The sequence below is a fragment of the Chenopodium quinoa genome, unplaced genomic scaffold, assembly GCF_001683475.1.
Source record: "Chenopodium quinoa cultivar QQ74 unplaced genomic scaffold, ASM168347v1, whole genome shotgun sequence".
NCBI lineage: Eukaryota > Viridiplantae > Streptophyta > Magnoliopsida > Caryophyllales > Amaranthaceae > Chenopodium > Chenopodium quinoa.
In genome coordinates this window covers 13,053-30,316 of record NW_018743570.1, presented here as the reverse complement: position 1 = coordinate 30,316, position 17,264 = coordinate 13,053, and the positions used below count along the sequence as shown (strand labels likewise).

Sequence of the window (17,264 nt, the reverse complement as noted above, 5' to 3'; positions counted from 1 at the left end):
AGGCTGATAAAGTGACTGATGATGTTGATGGAGATGGTCGTCGTGCGGAAGGAATGTCTTTGGAGGCTATCATGTTAGAGAGCCTTGTTGTGCAAGAGATGTTAAGGCGTTTGCATCTAACACTCTTCAATGACATGACTGAGGTCCGAGAGATGGCGAAGTCTCGGATTGCCACTCCCGATGATGTTCATTCCCAAGAGACAGGTATTCTTTTAATTTTGTTCTTGAATTGCTTCACTTTTTTTTATTAAGTAAAGACCACACCATGTTGATGTGTAATTACCTGTATATTTATTAACACTCCAGATAACTCTCTGTTTTATCTTTGAATTGAACTTTTATTGTTAAGGTCAATACATGTTATATTTTTTTATACTCCAGACAACTCTCTGTTTTACTTTGAAATTGACCTTTTATTGTTAATTAAGGTCATTACTTGTTATATTTTTTTTTTCATACTCTAAACGCTCTCTGTTTTATCTTGGAATTGACCATTTATTATTAAGGACATTACTTGTTATATTTTTCTGATCAACAGCTACATCTCTGATTAGTGTGGGAATTGATCTTGTGTCTTATGGAATATTACCAAAAAATATTTTTGTGTATGTTTTTTTGTAAGTATTTTTCGTATAATACAAATGTTTTTTATGAAAATTGATTGTTTTCTACATTTTGATTATTTAAAGCTGGTGAAGTTATTGGCAAGAGCAATGCTAAAACAAACGATCGCAGTCGTGCTGGTATTGGTGATGAAAAGGATAATGATGACAGTGGTAGAAGTGAATATGCGTCTGGAGGTGAAGACTTTAATGATGATGATTAAGAATTTATATGTTGTGTATTGACATTATGACTTTTACTTGTGTGTTAATTATGTTTAAATGACTTTAGTTGGTATGATTAAATGATTTTGTAGGACTTAATATGACTTATTTTGTAATTGCCTTTTGGATCTAAACTTGGTTACATTGATCACAAGGGAAGCTCTTTATGCAATCACTAGACGAATAAGATAAAAAGGCATCGGTTCAAACCCCCCCCCTTTGGCACCGATTTTGAACCGTTTGGTATTTGAGAGATGCCAAATCCATGAAAATTTGGCACCGGTTCAAAACCGGTGCCAACTAAAGCATTTGGCATCGGTTAACCGGTGCCCACTACACGTTTTTTAATTTTTTAATTTTCAATACTTTTGGCACCGGTTCAAAGCAAGAACCGGTGCAAAAACCCCACTTTAGGCACCGGTTCTTGCTTTGAACCGGTGCCAAAAGTGTAAAAATAAAATTTTTAAAACTTTTGGCACCGGTATTGGTCAAAACCGGTGCCAAAAATACCCCAAAAAAATAAAATTAAAAAAAAAAAATTGCTTTTTTTTCACTTAAATTGATATAGAAACATTAACATATATATAAAGTTACATATTTTCATTAAAAAAGGCTGTAATATTACAATTTTCGTCCAAAAAAAAATCAAAGCAAGGAACGAAAATATCAAAGACCAGCTCCACACTAGCAGCTGAACAGAGGACAGCAGCAGCCAAAAGATAGGTGTAAATCGTGTTCCTAATACTAGCAGCTGAACAGAGGACAGCAGCATCTGAAGCTTCTCTTGGAGTTTGCAGGTCCAAGCTGATTAACTCTTACGAGACTTGTAGAAGCCATATTGATATAATTATATATGCAACTGATAATTTCATTTTGAACCTATGCACAGAACGTCAGAATTTGAAAGAAATTGAAAAGGCAAACTTGTTTCTTTCTTGGATAACCACTTTTAAAAATAAAAATTAAAATTAAAATTGAAAATTGTATAAACATAAATCTCAATACCTCCCCTCTATTACTTTTGAAATTATTACTCCCCTTTCATTCATTTCCTATCTTTTATATGGGGGAACGAAGTAAAGAAAATGGTAATTTTAGGAGAGAAGAAGCAATCAAATACATATTATTTTTCTATTAGGGGAAATCAGATTGCATGAAGTGGTGTATGTGCTCATAAATTGCCATGTTAAACAACCAATCACAATGTAAACATGCACTATATATACACACATTCTCAACTTTCCTCAACGTAGTAACCAATCACAAGGCATAAATGCAGTGTACACACATTTCCAACTTTCCCTAACGTAACAGCCATCCCCTTATAGCATTATCTTATCGCAGACGGTTCAGAAAAGTTAAAAAACAAGCGAGATAACAAGAACAGCTTAAAGCTAATTGACCTTGTGGTATTCAAGGGTGTCACCAGCGGCTCTCCGAACATCAACCATAAAAAGTGAGGGAGCAACTTCATAGACCTGAAATAAGGACAAAGGGATATTTTAAAATACTATTAGGATTTCGAGGGGCGTAGCTCAAGTGCTCAACAACAATTTTTTTATTTTTTTATTTTAAAAAAAAAAAGAAAAGAAAGTGAACTACCTCTACCACCACAGCAAACTGTCCTGCCTTACTAGCAGATATTCCTTCAAGTCTTGTCTACAGAAATCAATGAAAGGAAAAGGTTAGGGCTCAAATAGTTCAAGATATAATTTAACTGTTGTCTAAACCACATCTAGATCACAAAGGGAAACAAAGACAAAGAACCATTAAGTTAATTGACCTTAAAATTTCGATATAAATAAGGTAGAATATAAATAGCACGAGATAAAAATGCCCAATTCAATGAAGGAAATATCCCCCGGGACTTAGATCAAGTTGATTAATTTGTTTAAAAGGAGAAGCACTCCAATCCTTACCAGACAGCAGAAGCAACACTCCAATTCAGCATAGAATGTTTTGCAAGTGGCATATATATCAAGTTGTTATCAAGGTTACATTAAACGACAAGAAAAATCTATACCAGAAAAATAAAAAGGAGAATACATTAAAGGACATGAAGTGCTCAAAATATGAGAACCTAAAAAAAGTTAAGACAAACTTCAATGTGAAACCCTTTCATAAGACGCTCCAGATAAATAGAGTTCAATTTTAATTTTATTCCACAACCTTTTCTAGGAAAATCTTTGGATATTGATTTTGTATCTTTCCTTGTATGACAGAATAATTGAAGACTCATGTTTCAATGGTTCTGAAGATGGCAATCAGCCTCCTTATTGCTGAAAAATGCCAAATCAAGCTGTTGAGAATGCTACTCAGCCATAGGAACATGCAAGAATTCATCTCCCTGCAAGCCCTTTATTATATAATGTGCAGGATTCTCAGTCCAAGGGTGCCTTTTGAAGGTCCTTGAATCTGCCATGAAATGGTCACATCCTAATTTTCTCAGACGATTTTATAATCTTAAGGGGAAACTCTAGCTCCCCCTGCTTTCACTCATCCTTAATTCATCCAACAATAGGTCCCCATCTTCAATATTCAGAAATATATAATCCCTAACTTGCACAGCTTAGATCCTCATCAAGGTTACCACCACTCATTTGAGCATTATTCACCTAGTTAGCAGCAGAAATGCCTCAGAGACTCCAACAACAGAAGTTGGGTATCCTTAGCAGAATGTTACCTTGATATCCTAACCACAACAAGCCATATCCTCACAAGGGGCAATAGCATATGAGGAATAAGTATCCCCAGAATCAGAAATTGTGTTGTCAGATAAGCAAACTCTTTTAAAACTAGTTAATCTGATGGAAAAGAGCTGAAGGCCTGACCCTTACCAAACTTTACCAAAAAAAAATATATGAAATGAAGACTAAGAAACTAAAAGTTTTGGATTAATTGACAATTGTCTGAAAAAAGGCTTTATAAATATTCCATTTTTAAAATTAAAATAATAATAATAATAGACTTTCCAGCTACTATACATATTAGAAAGGATGACCAATATTAAATCCTTGAGGATTTTGAATCTCAATAAAAGCATAAGCATCAGTACGAAGACAGGATTATAAACCGCAAAACAAAAATCGACATCAGTACGAAGAACAGGATCATAAACTGACAAAGCTAAACCGTTACAAGAACCAACCAACCAATTGAAAGGTTCATTATTAGGGCCTTTGCTAAAATCAAGATTATTCGAAGCAATTAAACGATTATTAGGGCCAAATCTGCAGAAATCAAGATTGTAATCTCCATAATCAAGAGCTTCAAAGTTGCAAGAATAATCAAGGGTAAGAACAGACCTCGAGGAGAGAGAAGGCAAATGCGTAAGATTTTATGGTTTTGATAACATAGAACAAATTCACGAGTAAATCCATTAAAAATCAATCCAATAACACATGAATAACACAACCAGATTCGACAACCCTAAAACAACAACAACAAAATCAACCAACAATTCATCAATCGCAAAGAAGATCAAAATCAAGAACAGCTAAAAAAAACATAATCAAAACCAAAAATGAAGCGAAATCGAAACAAACCAGGAGCAGCTTCAATGGAGGTGAGAAAGCTCAGATTCGTCTTCAATGGAGAATAGAGCACGATTCAATGGAGGCGGAGATACTGCTTCAATGGAGTGAGAAGGCGGAGGTGTTGCTTCAATGGAGTAAGAAAGCTAGGGCAACCACTTCAATGGAGAAGGTGAAAATTCAGGAATAATTAGAGTATCTAATTATTTGACCTGTTATTTTGTAAATATAGTATATAGTCTTAGTCAATAATGTTGTTAGACTTAGTCAAGATTGTTGAGTTTGTTTTTTTAGCCTTAGCTTAATTATAACATTCTGTTTTCCTTAGTTATCTTGTTATGTACAATCTAGTCGGCTACTTGTATACTCCTAGGGTAATTCTTGTTTGCCTATTATTTAAAGATGCCAATGTGATTAATTAAAGTATGAAAATTTTTCACTTATCTTATATTTAGACAAAAAATGACTTTAGTTACACTACATGTCATGAGTAATATTTCACACAAATCAAAGCCACGACCACCCATATACTCCATATATCCCCAACCAATAATTATTAGATGCTTGTATTATACATATAAGCTAAGGGTATAACTGAACCGAGTTTATTAATAAACATTATGTTAGATTCACAATTATAAGTTATATGCTACATAATAAACGATAAAAAAATTAACAACCAATAAAGATCAACTAATAATTTGGTTTGTTTGTTAAAAATAAACAAATAAATAATAAAGGAAAAGAACTAATTTGTGTTTCATTATTAGGTATTAACCTGTAATTCCTAATTACCAACAATATTAAATACATAAAATAAGTCTTTGAATCATCAATACTACCAACAGTGTTAAACTGGGTTAGACATGTATGATAAGTATAATACCAATTGTTGATAAACATTATATTAAAAAAAAATTAAAAACTTTAAAAAGGGTAAAAAAAAATACATAAATTAATAAATATCACAAAACTTCTAATGTCATATACTCATGATCATCACATCTAACAACACACTCCATCTAACCCCATCCACAAATATACACACATCAGTAAATCAAAAAAAATAAAAAACAAAAAAAAAGAAAAAAAAAAAATTAACACCACAAAAAGGCTGAAATTGGTTTTTAACACCCAAAAAAAAAACAAAAAAAAAATTGTTTTAACAAGAGTAGGACTTTCTATTGTGAAAACTGGATTAAGCCCTGTTTTTTTTAGCTGCTCTGATGAAATCTGTTCTTCTCTACTCTACTCTGCTATTTATAACTTGGATTACAATAGTAGGACTTTCTATTATGTGAATTGGATCTAATCTTGTTACTTTATGTTAAGCTACTTTCTGTTTATAACTTGGATTAGTCAAACTTTTGTATGGTAACTACTCTTTTTTAATATTCTAAATTACATACCCTATAAATAGTAATCACTTTTTTATAAAGTGATCACATGATAAACTTACCATTATTGTAATAGAAGGGTGCCTATTATCATAGCATATGTGTATATGTGTATTCATATCAGATATGAGCAATACAAATTAGTTCACGTATGAGCAATACTTTACATATTAGATACTTATAATTTGTAGCAATAAGATAATCTACATTTTTTCAATGATAATTTTATCAACTTAAATTAAACTTTAACCTTTTGGGATTAAATTATATATGGATTCAACAATAATTATTGTAATGTATTATTTATTTCTTGAAAGTTAAATTTTAAATTTTTTTTTTTTTTTTTTTTGGAAACATATTAATTGATATCCCTTTTATATGAAACTAATTTAGGATCTCTAAATATTCCATTTTACCACTTTATTAGGATAGTATCAATATATATGGAATACAATTTATGATGATAAGTAATTAACTATAATACTCGATTTATTGAAGGCGTGATTTTATAAATTGGCATATTGTAAGATTTGTATGTAACATAAGTTTGGCCTGATAATCTTTTGTCAAATAATAAAAGGCATTTAGACTTCAATTGTTAAGTTACCCATATATAGTTGTTGGTTAGCTATTTTTTTGAAAAAACAATATTCTAGTACGTATTAGTTTTAAAATTCTCAAAATCACGCTAGTGCCAAATTAAATGAATAATTCATAGGTCATTGTTTGTTGATATTTAATTAGTTGAATCACATTTCTAAATAAATACTTCATGACATAAGCTTGGCATATATCATTTCATAATGTGATGACATATAATGTATAGAGTCATAACCTGTTGATAATAAACATGTTAAAGTCTTCATTATAATTCAGATCAATTATTAATATATAGTTAAATTAAATTCGCATTGATAATCTAATGAAAATTGTTTGATGATAACATAAATATAATCACAAAAGTCCTAATCATAGCATTTCATATGATTACAAAACTCTTTATGATCATAGACAAATAAACAATAAAAACTGTTTGTTATAGGTAATGTCCCATTAGAATATTGGTGAATACATATACAAAAACTAGATTTAAAATTTCATCTTTGTTTTTTTGGATCAAACAGGGTTTTGAAGAAAATATTTTACGGTTTCTTCCCAAATTTGCCAGACAAACCCAGATTATATAAAAAAATGAAGATTTAAGATTCCGATTACATATAATCGCCGATTTTGCATCCCTTGATTGAGATTGTCCAATTAAAATGTATTATTCTAGGATTAAGAAACAATTCAGTTTCGCACAAACCCCGATTTTCAAAAACAAAAAAAAAAAAAAAAAAAAAAAGATGGTGTGCGATCGGGGCATATGTTCATTCTCCGTCGATGCATGTGTGAGTGAATTGAAGGGACAAAGGTCATGAATTGGTGGTTAATTTCTGTTGAGCCCTAATATTGTATTTTAATCTTTGGACCAATGTTAAGGCCTAATATGTTTTAGGTTGTATATAAACCTTGTCATACAAAAAATACAGACTATTGAAAAATTATTTCCTAACATGGTATCGGAGCCTCTACATTCTAAACCCTAAAAACCCTAAAAAAAAAATTCTCTCCAATCAACATGGGTGACGAAGGCAAGATTGATCCTTCTTCTCCTTTTTACATTAGATCAAGCGATCAACCAGGCAACTTGATTACTCACTTGATCTTGAAGGGTGATAATTATCTATCATGGTCTAGGGCAATCACTTTGTCATTGAAATCTAAACGAAAATTTGGGTTTGTTGATGGTACCATGTAATACCCCCGATTCACTAGCTAATAATAAATAATAAATAAAGGAAAAATAAGCAACCTTTGAATAAAAGTGCGGAAGCATACACCCAAATCGGAGGTATCATCGCCACACTCAACAACTGGTCAAGTGTTAAGGCTTACAAAATCCCTATAATTACAACTCAATAAACTAAGTGAGCTATTTATGCAACTTTACAAACTCGTTATAAACACTAATCGAAACACTTGAGCTCCTTTAGCTACGATCACTTGATTAACCTGTTACAATCTTGACTGCTCACCATTAAGGACAAATTGCAAAATAGATCGTCGCAGGGCCACCATAAGAAAAAGACATGGCCGCAAATACAAGTAGCACAACAAAACAAAACACACGTCAGCAAAAAGCTGAGTAATCACCACTTATCAAGAATACTGAGAATAATAGAATAATTAACATTACTAGCTCAATTAAACAATGTAGTTCAAAACTACATTACACATTGTACTTTGTAAATAACCTTTGTCAAACCCAACCTCGAATAATAATACGATCCTTTACTCATTTAACTCATCTAACCAATAAGTGTGTCATGCTCTTTGTTCAATACCTAGCCTTGGACATGGGTAATTCAATAACAAACTAACAAGTATAAAAATTTGAATACTCTCAATAACTAGAAAACACCCCTAACCATGACCAACATATGGGTCAAATCCCACTGTAGGGGACCATAGAAAAATAAATAAATAAAGATTGTACCTCATTATTAACTCATGATTATCATCTCCTTACCAACATGCCAAGGACTAAGGTAATTAACATCGAGCCTCAAACCAAGAACAAAATAATAATTCTCAACATTTTTGATCTCATACATCGATCAAATAATCATTCATAGATTCATAAACAATATCTCAATAATGGCACGGGTTCCCAAATAATATAACATGACATACTTGTATCATAAAATATCTCAACTCTTGTTGGGCAATAATACTAATACCCAAATATAATTGAATCTCAACCCAATATAATATTAGTAACCCTAAAACCTCAAATAATAATACTCCCTAGAGCCACAACATTAAAAACCCTAGCATAAATAACACAATCAATTGATACGACAATTAAATCATATAATACAAGATACGACACACCCTAATCACATACGAGTATATATAAATCTTTATCATACAAATAACAAATCATAAAATTTACACACAATAATATCCTGCACAATCAATATAAACAATAATTTATAATTAAACAACTCCAAAAATTAAGATTCGTGTGATTACCTATAATAATAAGAGTAGGCAAACAACTCCAAAACGACGATTGTGATTACCTTGTAGATCAAATTACTTGATCGCACAACCAAATTTCTTGAACCAAATTGACAGTATTAGCAAAATAAGTGTTTAGAAGAATATGGGTGGAAAAAAAAGGGAATCAAAGCATAATTATTGTGAGTCATATATGAATAAGGATAAAGATTTGGGTTTTGTTTATGAAACTCACGCACAACAAAACGGAACGGTAGCTTTCTCTTTTTTTTTTTTTTTTTTTTTTTAAAATAACGTTAAATACATATGTTAATATGTACATATATAAATCTAGTTTATCATACAAATATTCCAACCAAATAAAAATAGGATTTTATAATTTTATAAAATTTTATCAAATATAAAATACAACTCGAATTTTATCTTTTATCAAATCGTAAAATATATGGGTATTACAGTCTATCCTCCTTAAAACAAATTTAGTCCTCAAAACTTAAAATAGAAAAATTTAGGGTATTACAATCTACCCTCTTTAAAACAAAGTTTGTCCCCGAAACATAAAATTAGAAAAAATAAAATAGATTTGACAAACTGATAGAATAAAATTTGGACCAAATAAATTTATATAGAGTAATAATATATTAGGGGTATTACACATCATCTCCAAACCGACCGAAAAGAACAAGATGCTCGATTAGGATACAGTAAATTCCATGTTGGTGTCTTGGATATTAAGGGCTATTGAGCCGAAACTTGTTGCTTCAATTCCCTATTTTGACGAGGCCAAGAGACTTCGGGATTATTTAGAGAAGCGGTACTGTGAAGCTAGTGGTCCGCGTCTACAACAGTTAAGGGCTTTAATCACGAATTGCAAGCAATTGAAAAGTATGTATATCGAAGATTATTATAACCAATTGATGGGATTCTTTGATGATTTGGTGCGACTCAAGCCTCCAAATGGTTGTGAATGTGGAAATTGTTCTTGTAATGTGGCTGCTAAGTATGAATTGGATAGGGAGGAGGAGAAATTACATCAGTTTCCGGTCGAAATTGATGATGATAAGTATGCGGCTGTTCGAACTAACTTGCTCTCACAACAACCTCTTGCCACTCTAGACCATGCGTATCAGGCCCTCCTTCAAGAGGAGCGTTCTCGCAACACTACTCAAACTAAACCACATGATGAGGCTCACGTCTTTTCTTTACTTGATCGTGGGAAGAACTTCTCGATGTGACGTGATAAATCAAAGATGTTTTGTTCTCGCTGTAAACGGTTAGGGCATGATTATGAGGGCTGCTTCGTGATTCATGGCTACCCGCTCTGGTGGCTAGAAAAATATGGGAAGAAGGGTCCTGCTGCTGCCTCTTCGTCTGCTGCTGCTACCTCCGCACCAGCCTCTACTGCTTCTACTCGTCCTGCATCGGCTACTACTGCTGCTGCTATTGATTATAGCAAAGAAGTAGTCCGTGCTAATGCTGTCGGTGCTGCTCCTTCCTCGCCACCACAGGACTCTCTCTCGGCATTGTCTGAGTTCAAACTTGAGCATGTTAAAACTTTGTTAAACATGATTAATAATCACCAACACAATAGGATGAGTGGTGAGTATTTTTCTCTTTCTTGGATTATCAACATGGGCGCCTTACATCATGTGACAAGTGACGCACTGACGCGTCTTGTTTGATGGATGTACAATCCATGATGCCGCCGACGGTGCTCAAGATATGGCTACGAAAGAGGGCCGTGTGTATTTGGCCAATGGCATCATTCTTGAACATGTCCTATTCATGCCAAAATTGAATTGCAATTTAATTTTGGTGTCTAAATTAATTGATGACTCACATTGTCATGTCCGATTCACTGACTCTTTATGTGCTATACAGGACCAACATTCGGGGAGCCTGATTGGAGGTGGTGAATGAATAGATGGACTCTACTACTTTCAGCGTCTTCCTACAGTATGTGCGGTAACGGGTCCGGAGATCTCCACTTTCGAACTTTGGCATCGTCGTCTTGGGCATCCGTCGGATAGAGTTGTCAAGTTAGTTCCTGCTATTAGTAATAGTTCTGGTAGAAAATCTTTGAATAAGGCTTGTGAAACTTGTCCTCAAGCCAAACAATCACGGGATAGTTTTCCTAATAGTGATAGTAGGGCTAGTCGTATTTTTGAGTTGATACATTGTGATTTGTGGGGGTCTTATAAGACTCCTTCTACTTGTGGTGCACACTATTTTTTTACTATAGTGGATGATTTTTCTAGAGGTGTTAGGGTATATTTATTGAATGACAAAACCGAAGTTTATTCCGCAATCTCTTCTTTCTTTGCTATGATTCAATGTAATTTGAAGTGTTTGTCAAATATGTGCGAAGTGATAATGGTACGGAATTTAAGTGTATGATTCCGTACTTTGATGAGCGTGGCATTCTTTTTCAAACTTCTTGTGTTGGGACCCCCCAACAAAATGGTCGTGTTGAGCGCAAGCATCAACATATCTTGAATTTTGGATGTGCTTTGATGTTTCAGGGAAATCTCCCTATTGGTTTTTGGGGTGAATGTGTTCTTGGGGCGGTTTATTCGACTAATCGCACACTTTCTCGTTTATTGGGAAATAAAACACCGTATGAGGTTTTGTTTGGTAAAGAACCAAATTTTGATGAAATTAGGGTGTTTGGTTCACTTTGTTTTGCTCATAACCAAACGGCTAAAGGCGATAAGTTTTCTCCTCGTAGTCGAAAATGTGTATTTATTGGCTATCCTCATGGCAAGAAGGGTTGGAAGTTGTATGATCTTGAAACGGGTGATATTTTTGTGTCTAGAGATGTTAAATTTTTTTAAAATGAATTTCCTTTTGCCGCTACTCGGGACTCGGATGTGTCTAATGCGGGTGTTAGTGAGGAGTCTCATAATAATTTTGGGGTTGATCTTGATTTTCTTGATGATTTGGAGGATGTATTGGCACTTAATGAGGCTGCTCTTGATCCCGAACCCCGAGTCAGTCCGGACCACAACCCCCCTATGGTGCCCAGCCCACACCGCAACCACCTTACGGACTCTACTGCTGCTACAGCTGCTACTTCCCCCTACTGCTCGCAGCTCACTAGTGGAGGTTGCTACTGCCAGCAGCTCCTCTGCAGCTGCCACTGCCCCTTACGGCAACACTACTTCACCTGCTGAGGAGGGTGATGATACTATTGATCTTGGTCGCGACTTGAGGGTAAAGCATCCTCCGGGTTGGCATCGTGACTAATTCGCACATATTGTATCTCTATAGAGTCCATCTCCAAGTTCATCGACCTTTACTAGCTCCTCAGGTACTCCTTATCCTTTAGCGCATTTTGTGAAGTGTGATAAGTTTTCTTTGCGACACCGTGTATTTATTACAGCCATAGATACGAAAGTTGAGCCTCGTAGTTTCAAAAAAAATCCATGAAAAGTGCAGGGTGGAGAGAAGCAATGCAAAAAGAAATCTCCGCATTGGAGGATAATGCAACGTGGGTGATGGAAGAATTACCTCCGGGGAAGAAGGCTCTCGGGTGCAAATGGGTCTACAAAATTAAACTTAATTTAGATGGTACTGTTGAAAGATTGAAGGCACGTTTTGTTATCTTTGGTAATCATCAGGTTGAAGGTATCGATTATAATGAGACATTTGCTCCCATTGCTAAAATGGTCACTGTCCGTGCTTTCCTAGCCGTTGCTGCTGCGAAAAATTGGGAATTGCACCAAAAGAATGTGCATAATGCTTTTCTTCATGGTGACCTCGGTGAGGAGGTTTATATGAAGCCCCCACCCTGATTTCATGGTGCAAAACCAGACATGGTTTGTCGTCTTCAGAAGTCTTTGTATGGTCTTCGACAAGCGCCTCGTTGTTGGTTTGCCAAACTAGCCGGCTCTCTCAAAAGGTACGATTTCATACAGTCGTACTCTAATTATTCTCTATTCACTCTAAATCATGGGGCTATTCATCTCAGTGTTCTTGTGTATGTGGATGATTTAATTATTTCGGGGAATGATAATTCTGCAATTTTTGCGTTAAAGTCATATTTGAGTGACTGCTTACATATGAAAGACTTGGGTGTTTTGAAGTATTTTCTTGGTATTGAGGTGACACGGAGTCTGGAAGACATATTTTTATATCAACGGAAATACACCCTTGATATTATTGCAGAGTTCCGGTTTGTTAGGGGCAAGATCGGCTGGTTCTCCGATTGAGCAAAATCATACTCTAGCAAAATCGGAGGCACCTCTTGTTGATGATCCTGAAATGTATCGACGGCTTGTGGGTCATTTGATTTATTTGTCATTTACTAGACCTGACTTGGCTTACACTGTTCATATTTTGTCTCAATTCATGCAACAACCTCGTCAAGGTCATTGGGATGCTACTCTTCATACCATTCGCTACTTGAAAGGTTGTCCGGGTCAGGGTATACTATTGAGTTCAGATTGTGACTTACACTTAACTGGTTGGTGTGACTCGGATTGGACTAGTTGTCCCTTAATGCGACAATCAATTACCGGCTGGTTGGTGTTTCTTGGTGGCTCTCCAATTTCATGGAAGACCAAGAAACAACACACTGTCTCTAAGTCTTCTGCAGAGGCAGAGTATCATTCTATGGTAGCGATTATTTCAGAGTTGAAATGGTTGAAGGCACTTCTTGACAGTTTAGGGGTCTCACATCCACGAGCGATGAGCCTATTTTGTGATAGCCAGTCCGCACTATATATTGCACAAAATCCGGTCTTCATGAGCGCACTAAACACATTGAGGTTGATTGTCACTATATTCGAGATGCAATTCAGGAAGGGGTTATTAGTCCGTCTTATGTGAAGAAAACTGATCAACACGCGGACATATTCACTAAGGCGTTAAGCAAACAACAGTTATTGTATTTACTTAGCAAGTTGGGCATTTGTGATTTGCATGCTCCAACTTGAGGAGGGGGGTGTTGAGCCCTAATATTGTATTTTAGTCTTTGGGCCAATGTTAAGGCCTAATATGTTTTAGGTTTTATATAAACCTTGTCATACAGAAATACAAACTGCGGAAAAATTATTTTCTGACAATTTCATTTATGGATGAAGATTATTGAAAAACGTTGAAGAACATTGAAGAACAATATTTTGATTTTAATTTTCTTAATTCAATCTTATTTTTCTACTTTATTAAAAAGTGATTTTAATAAAATAATTATGAAAATAAAAATAAGATTTTGAAAAATAAGAAAATATTTTCAGGAAAAAAGAAAAGGCATTAGAAATAGAAAAAAAAATAAAAAAGAGGTTTGACCAAGCATTTAAAAAAAAAGGAAAAATCAACCAATATGATTTAAAAATAGTCATGGTCATTTTACAGATGACCATAGTAGAATTTTCGAGTTTAGTGCATTTTATGAACCAAGGTTGTAATAGTGCAATTTTGTGCACAAAACTAGATTAAAATAAATTGTATGTGCTCATTAATTAATTCAAGAATGAATTTGGAATATGAGTTGATGTTTATTGTGTTATATTCTTGATTAATTGGTTGGATTCATCAAATGTTAAATTGGTAAATCACGCAACAAAACTCTTGAAACGTATATACCTTGAGTATGAACATATGGGGGGAGTTATGGAGTTTTATATCTAACCATATATAGCTTCTAACAGGGGTACATGACGTTGTACTTTCTTTTATTATTATTTATGCACTATAATTCTGTCACAAGGTAACACTAGTCGGTACTCACTTGGTTAGTTCCCAAGTGAGGGGTCCCTTTATAAGGGATAGATAAGGAAGGAACTCGTTTGATGCATTATCCAAAGCTATTTAATAAGAATTAAAATTGCTAGTTATCAGTCAAAAGTAAGTTGACTTGTGATTGTATAGCAAGCATGTTTTAATTATTATTGTTGGGATTATCATGTTAGTGTGCTAGTTTCATAGGTGCATTTGTACTCAGTTTTTGCTGATTCGTACTTTGTTGTTTGTGTTTAGCTTTTCTTTGGATTGGCCCTACATTGACCCATTTTAATGGCAAGCAGTGAGGTTGAAATAAAGTGAAAGCGACAAGTAGTTGGAGCATGAAAAGCATGATGGGACGAGTGTTGAGAGTTACTTGTTATGCTTTCATAGATTTATTTATGCTTATAGTTTATTATTGATTTATTATTAGACTAACGTTGTTTGATTATTTACGTTTTGAGTGTTGGTTTTTATGGGCCATATTGGTTCCAACTTGTGAGTGGTTTTAATTTACTTTGGTTTTGAGGTTGTAAACTCAAGTTATTTATATTAAATGTTTATTTGGTTTTAAGACTTTCATTGTGTGACTTTGAAAAGTCTTAGCCGTTATCACGGTGACGATAATATTTTGGTTATTTCTTAAATTGTGTTTTAATAAGGGTAAAAAAGGGTATTTTAAAAGGAGAAAACTTTCAGGGTATTACAATCTCGCACTCGACGCATCCACCAACATCATCATACAACCAATTGAAAAATCTACAATCAACCTCCTGCAATTTAGGAATTAAAATAATCCCGGTAATTACAAACCCTAGAACCATGAATCCATTTTAGTTAAACCTACAATAATTAACTAATTAAAATTTATTTATTGATTAGATACTTAGGAATTTAGACCTTATAATGGATAATTACCGAGTGGATTTTATTAATTAATGAAACACCCACTCCCTATTCCATTAAAAAAATGATGAACGGATAAAAAATTTACCAAAATTTTCCACAATCACGAAATTTCCACCATGATTGTGGTTAGGCTTGTTCACGGTTCGAATCTTAGAAGGAACACCACATCCAGTCATCCACATCTAACCATGAATCCACCCATAACTAGATTATGAACCACCGGAATTTTGTGAAGGTGCCATTTTGAGTTTAAATATAGATATGAATGAATGAGATGATTGAGAGTTGGTCAAAAATATCTATACTAATATTTAATAACAAGAAAATTTACAAGAAATCTAGCATGCCGTTTTTTTTTTTTATTTTTTATTTTTTTGGGAAGGATAATAGGTTAACTAAGCTAGAACAGTACAAGAAATATGATGAGAATGTCAATGTCAATCTTGTGAATTGAGGGCAAAATAAATTATTGTAGGCTTAACATTATCATTAATTTTCAATTCATTTGATGAGCCTTTTCTATAAGATTTCATGATTATTTATAACGTGATGCTCACAAAGCAATTGAATGATTAAGGTCAGGAATTTTTTGAGTTTTTTTTTTTTTTTTTTTTTTTTTTTTTTAAAATAAAATAAAATCATACAGGTGAATAAGTATCACAATTGGTGATGTTTAGCTCTAAGATTGTAGTGATTCGTTCTACATTGTCAAAATATTGAATCTCCTATTGAAAAATATTATTTATGTATGATGAATATATAATACCATTAGAATTTCTTTTAAAGGTTTAGATTGATTGCCCGTATTATGCTTACTTTCATTCTACTACTACAATTCAATTTGTATTTTCACATATTTTGGCTAATTACAATCAAAGGGCAATAATCCCAATATGCAAATAAACAATCTGTCAAAGAAAATATTAACCAAAGTTTAACCCACGCATAGCTCTAAGATTGCATCAATTTGTTTTACATTGAAAAATATTGGATCTCCTATTGAAAATGTTATTTATATACAATGTATTTTTGCTACCATATATTTAGTATTTTTGTAAAAGATTAGATTGAATCCCGTATTATGATTACTTTCATTCTACTACTACACAACAATTTGTATTTACAAACATATTTTGGCTTAAATATTATCAAAGAGTAATTCCAATATAAACAATCCTTCAAAAAAAAAAAAAAAAAAAAAAAAGCAAAAAGTTTAAATCGTGTATTGCACGGGCTGACTACTAGTTGAAGTTTATATCTAAAAGTAAAAACTGACTAACGAAAATTAAGGAAATTTAGGCCCCGTTCACTTCACCTTATTTTTGCTGAACTGAAATTATTTTTGCTGTACTGAAATTAATTTTACTGAACTGAAATTATTTTTACTGAATTGAAATTAATTTTACTTTATAATATTTTTTTAAGGTGAAGTAAACAAGCCTTATTTTATAAAGAAAAAATAGAAACTAATAATTCCACCTTTTACAAATTGAATGAGGGGTTTATTAAAAAATATTCAAAAACCGCTTAAATTTTTTTAACTTGGAAGTACGGCCCAGCAAAACCAGTAATAGATCCATAGGAAAAAACTTTAGCGAAATAAGCCAAGGACAACCATTAGATTCAACCCATCAACGGTCGTAAACACTAATTGATGATTCACACGGATCGGCCTTCTTCATCGTCAGATTAAATTACATCCAACGGCTCCAATTAATTTAAAAACCAAAATCAAATTTCCCTCTAAATCAAATCCTCAAAATTTCCAAACCTCCCGCTTTCTCATCCTTATATAAACCCACTAACCG

At 33.5% G+C, this 17,264-nt stretch overlaps 1 protein-coding gene across 3 annotated transcripts; it reads right to left on the bottom strand.

The window, feature by feature from the left end:
• Nucleotides 1-1,408: 1,408 nt before the first annotated feature.
• LOC110681640 (CBL-interacting serine/threonine-protein kinase 24-like) lies at nucleotides 1,409-4,625 on the bottom strand. 3 transcript variants are annotated; one of them, XR_002503300.1, is made up of 4 exons: nucleotides 4,373-4,625; nucleotides 2,430-2,486; nucleotides 2,231-2,305; nucleotides 1,409-1,686 (listed from the first exon to the last, which is right to left on the bottom strand). XR_002503300.1 is itself a non-coding variant. In XM_021857789.1 (4 exons), the coding sequence occupies exons 1-4, from the start codon at nucleotides 4,205-4,207 to the stop codon at nucleotides 1,572-1,574; spliced, it is 342 nt and encodes a 113-aa protein (XP_021713481.1). In that variant the 5' UTR covers nucleotides 4,208-4,336; the 3' UTR covers nucleotides 1,409-1,571. The 3 variants fall into 3 exon arrangements, 1 of the variants encoding a protein (XP_021713481.1); XR_002503299.1 differs by having other exon boundaries at nucleotides 1,409-1,706; nucleotides 4,373-4,619; XM_021857789.1 differs by lacking the exon at nucleotides 4,373-4,625 and adding an exon at nucleotides 4,133-4,336 and having other exon boundaries at nucleotides 1,409-1,706.
• Between the last annotated feature and the right edge of the window lie 12,639 nt (nucleotides 4,626-17,264).